General features: G+C 37.4%; 1 protein-coding gene across 1 annotated transcript; it reads right to left on the bottom strand.

Moving 5' to 3' along the window:
* Window positions 1–495: 495 nt before the first annotated feature.
* Window positions 496–693, bottom strand: LOC134322330 (stress-associated endoplasmic reticulum protein 1-like). The gene has a single exon (XM_063004055.1). The coding sequence runs from the start codon at window positions 691–693 to the stop codon at window positions 496–498; it is 198 nt and encodes a 65-aa protein (XP_062860125.1).
* Between the last annotated feature and the right edge of the window lie 3,938 nt (window positions 694–4,631).

Here is a 4,631-nt window from a genome sequence, read left to right as displayed (position 1 = left end):
ACGGCTTGACTTTAAAAAGACTAAATCACAATTACAAACACAGCTGCATATGTGAGTTCTATTAAAACTTTGATATGTGAGATTTCAGCCAGCAGAGTTCCAACAAGGACAACTAGTAAGTGGCAGTCACATAAATAAAAAATTATTTAAAATTTTTGGGAAGGGGGGGGGGGGGGTAGTTTCAAATGTCAGGGCAGCAAACATGAATGAATGGCATCAACAAAGAGAAACACTGGTCACGGGTCATAGCTCACTGACGGAAATAAAGAGACAGGTCACAGATTACTTGCTTATCACCACAATAATACAGCCACACCCATTTCAGTACCTATTTGATTATCTAAACTAAACTAGAAGAAACAAGAAATGCTAATTTCCATGCTAAGCTAGCCATAAGCCAAACCACAAACAAAAGAAAACCCAAGAACAAAGAAACACTAAGAAACCACAGGAGAGGCGAGTTAGCACGTATCTCATCTCTGCTACAGGCAGGCCTTACATTCCCATTCGTATGCTCTGAATGATCTGGAATATGGCTGACCCACAGACCACAAAAACAAAGAGCGCCAGGAGCCATGGTCCCACTGCAACTTTGTCATCTGCATTATTTTTCGAGGACTTGACGTTGCCTTTCTGTTTGATGTTCTTGCTGTGCTTCTTGTTCGCCATGCAGATTGTCTGTTTCGCCACCATCGCTGCAGATTCGTGTTAGATTCTGGTTTGCAGATCGGTTTGGACGCGGAATGGCGCACGGCCTCACTCGCAGGCTCTGGAACGGCTAGGAAAGAAACTTATCTTGCTGTATGGCTACGTACTCACAAGCATAGCTCCCTCTGTATTGCCATTGCTGCTCAGGCTATCTGTGAGACAAAGTGGATTTAAACCATGCTAGCTGATGCCCTCTACAAAATAAGAGATGCACACGACACTCTCACTGTAGAGATCAAGCATTCAAACCTGTATCGTCTCACTGATACCCAACATGCAATTAAACAAATAACCCATGGTGCCCAGGTGGCACAGCAGGATATTCCGCTAGCACACCAGTGTCGAGATTCTGAACTCCTTGGTTCAAAACCACCGTCGGCTGGGCGCCATCTGGAGGGCACAATTGGCAGTGCCTGCAGCAGATACTAATTGTCCACCGTATTTGCAGGGTGGGGGTGGGATCTTCATACGCTGTGTAAGGACCCTGATTGGCGGAAGAGACGCCTGTGCAGAATGCAGGGGCGAGAAGAGGAGGGCTGTGCACGTGTCGGAAGAGGCATGTACAGCGACATGCTCTCCTCGGATGCAATCGGGTATCCCTCAGCAGCGGAAAACAAACCTGAGTGTGCTAAATCGGGAGGAAAATGGGGAGAAAATGCATTAAAAAAAAAACATATAACCCACTAACAAAAAAGCAACAGTTTGCTGCCATACCATAACTATTTAAATCATCAAATCATAGAGACTTCTATATTGTTCTGTAATAAAACCACTCCCATAAGTTTAAAATGTTGATTAGGTTTTGGCATTTTCGTGAATGATACTTTGAAACAGACAGTATGACCTACCTAAACAGGGCAAATGTGTTTCTTTTTGGCAGTGGCCTTGTTTCAGCAGGATATTAAGCCCTGCCTCAAACAAAAATGTTCAGGAATGGTTTGAGGAACATGTCAAAGTTCAAGGTGTTGAGTTGTACTCCAAATTTTTCAGATCTAAATCTGTGGAATATTTTGGACAAACAAGTCCATGATCAATGTAGAAACCTTGCAACATAAAGTGTCAGCTGCTTGATTGGTCAGACCTGTTATTTGCATTTATACATAAACTTTATTAGACACCTGACCTTGAGCTTATTCTTCATTCCATTCCAAAACTGTAAACATTATTATGGAGGATCGTCTATGAATGGGATGAATTACTAAAATAAACTAAATGTAGGTGTGAAAAGCTGGTAGAGACTTTTCCACAAAGTAGGGGTTCTACAAAGTATTGAATAAAGGGTCTGAATAATTTTGGCAATGAAATATTTCACATTTTAAATTTTGAAAAAGTTTAAAAACATGTTTTCAAACAGTATTGTAATTCTGGTAACAAAAACTTTGTTTTTCATACAATTCTGGTTGATTTATTTAGGCATGTTTGCTCTATTAAGTATTTAGACTTTTTATGTGTGTGTGTGTGTGTGTGTGTGTGTGTGTGTGTGTGTGTATTACTAAGTATTTCTTGTTTGGGGCTGGATCATATAAAGAAAGCACTGACTGATACTTGTCCACACTATTTTAATATGTCAGTGATGACGTGTGTAACTCACCTCTGCTTTTTCCCATATGAAGGCATTGTACTACAGCAAACATTTAAATGTCATGGTGGTGGGCAATCCTAACAGAATAGAAAGAAAGATGTTGGATGCACTGTATAAAAGACAACCTGAGAACTTAGCTCAGCCTTACTTTGTGTGGTATTTAGTATGATAATGCTGTTACAGACAAAAATCACAAATAATAAAGGATTTTCTTGGTCATATTGCTGATCTTAGTATCACTGTGACCAGAGACAAAGAAGCTGTGACAGTAGACAAAGTCTAGCAGTTTTATACTAGGTTGGTCATGCTACCTTGAAATTTCTATGTGTACAATGCATGGCCAAAAACAATTATTAAATACTTATCATATATTATATTAAATTATTATATTATATACTTATAATAAATACTGACCTTCAATATCTTAGTTGGCATTGTATTAAAAAAAAAAAACATGCATAAATATGTATGTAATAACACATTGCAATGCGTTACAATTGCAAATTAATACTGTACTACATGAAGTGAAATTTAAATACAACATTCAGAAATGACACTTACTTGTCTGGGCTGAGACCTATTTGAAATATGTGTTGCATTATGAAGCAAAGTATTCAACAGCTAAGACCTCTGACTATTAAATAGCTAAACCTTTTATTTATTTAATGAAACATTTACGCCTGCTCTCAGAAATCCCAATTAATTATTAAAAGGCAGTCTGTAAATAGCTACAGGGAGGACACACTTCTGTAGATGTCATTTGCGTTACTGATTGGTATGGGCCAGCAGCAATGGCCTATGATTAAATAGGTGGGGAGTCCCCCCATCCTCAGTTTCCAAACAGTTACGAAATAATGTTAAAAGGACATGTGATGTTACACATTGGTAAACATGCCCTTGTATGAATGTTGCAGCCATCCAATTTTGAATGACTCACAGATGTGCGTGTTCAAGTGAATAGGTTAGTGTTTGAGATCCTGTATTTCTGCCTTGCACCCAGCATTTTAAAGTGGTGCCAAACCCACCAGTAATAAAGACAATTAGCCAACAATGATGTAAACACAGTTTAACCTGAAAAAGCGAGTATCACACCCATCCTAGGCACACCCAATCTAAAATGTGTCCTATTAAATAAATGACAGGTAGTTAGAACAACATTACAAATAAAACTTTTATGTTTTTATTTCAATATACTTAATTAATAATCTTGTTTAGCTTTAAAGCATTTTATTATTTGCCTGTATTAAGCATTAATTTTAAATGTGTAGTTGTATAACAAAAACAGTATTTTAAAAGACCATGTGGCTGAGGAAAGATTTTTTTAATTTTTAGAAAAGATTAGTGTAAAGAATTACAGAAAAATAGAATAGATTTGATTTAATTAAAATAACATTTTTTTAGATCTTATTTAAAATCATTTAGCTTTTCTTCACAGCCTTACCTTGATTTGTACAACAAATTTCTTACATTTGGGTAAATATACAGGTAGTTGTGGGTGTGGGTGGGTCTGGGTGTGGGTAAAATAAAAATAAAATGCTTACATGTAAATAAATGCCTCAATAAAACTCTAAATATAAAAGTCTTCCTTTATAAATCTTATGATTACCATAACATTCTGGGAGGAGGGGGCATTTTCTTCCAACTTTCTATTGCAATTCTCCTGCCACATGCACCATCCAAGTGTCACAAGTCGCCATCCGTTTAATTTTTACTTACCAGTGGTGGAGTCTCACCAAGAGCCATATTGTGTATGGAAAGTCACGCTATGCTCTCTGTCATTAATCTCATACTCATGCAGGCACCTCAACCAGCCAGCATAGGTGCAGGTACAGTCTGCTGAAGCCGGTCGATTGCACAGCTGGGTTTCAAATTTGAGAAATCCAGCTCTCCAAGGTGGTGGGCTAATGCACTAAACCGCTGTGCCACCAAAGTGCCCATAATCATTATGTTATTTGATTTGAGTAAAATGTTGAAAATTGTAATTAAAAAGTTTAAAATATTTGACATTTGTATTTGGTTATGTGTGTTTATTTAGTAATGACAGCATGCACTCAAGCTAAAGAAGACTCACAAGGGTGTATATCTGATAATCCATGTTATTCCAGCATGATTTTACAATAGTCCAAAGAGCATTTTGTGATGCTTCTGAAGGCTTGGATTTCTCTGTCTATAAAATAAATAGAAACCCCATATTTATGGCATACCTGAGACCTGAATTGTGGATAACAAAGTGCACCCTAAAATGTTGTTTGTTTTGAACTGTCAAAGAGTATTCTTTAAGAATATCCAAATCTTTGTCAAATTTGTGCCAAAACAAATGAAAACTACTAAAGTGTTCAAA

This window comes from Trichomycterus rosablanca, chromosome 1 (genome assembly GCF_030014385.1).
Source record: "Trichomycterus rosablanca isolate fTriRos1 chromosome 1, fTriRos1.hap1, whole genome shotgun sequence".
Taxonomy (NCBI): domain Eukaryota; kingdom Metazoa; phylum Chordata; class Actinopteri; order Siluriformes; family Trichomycteridae; genus Trichomycterus; species Trichomycterus rosablanca.
Note: the sequence above shows the minus strand (reverse complement) of the source record. Positions and strands in the feature narration are given on the sequence as shown.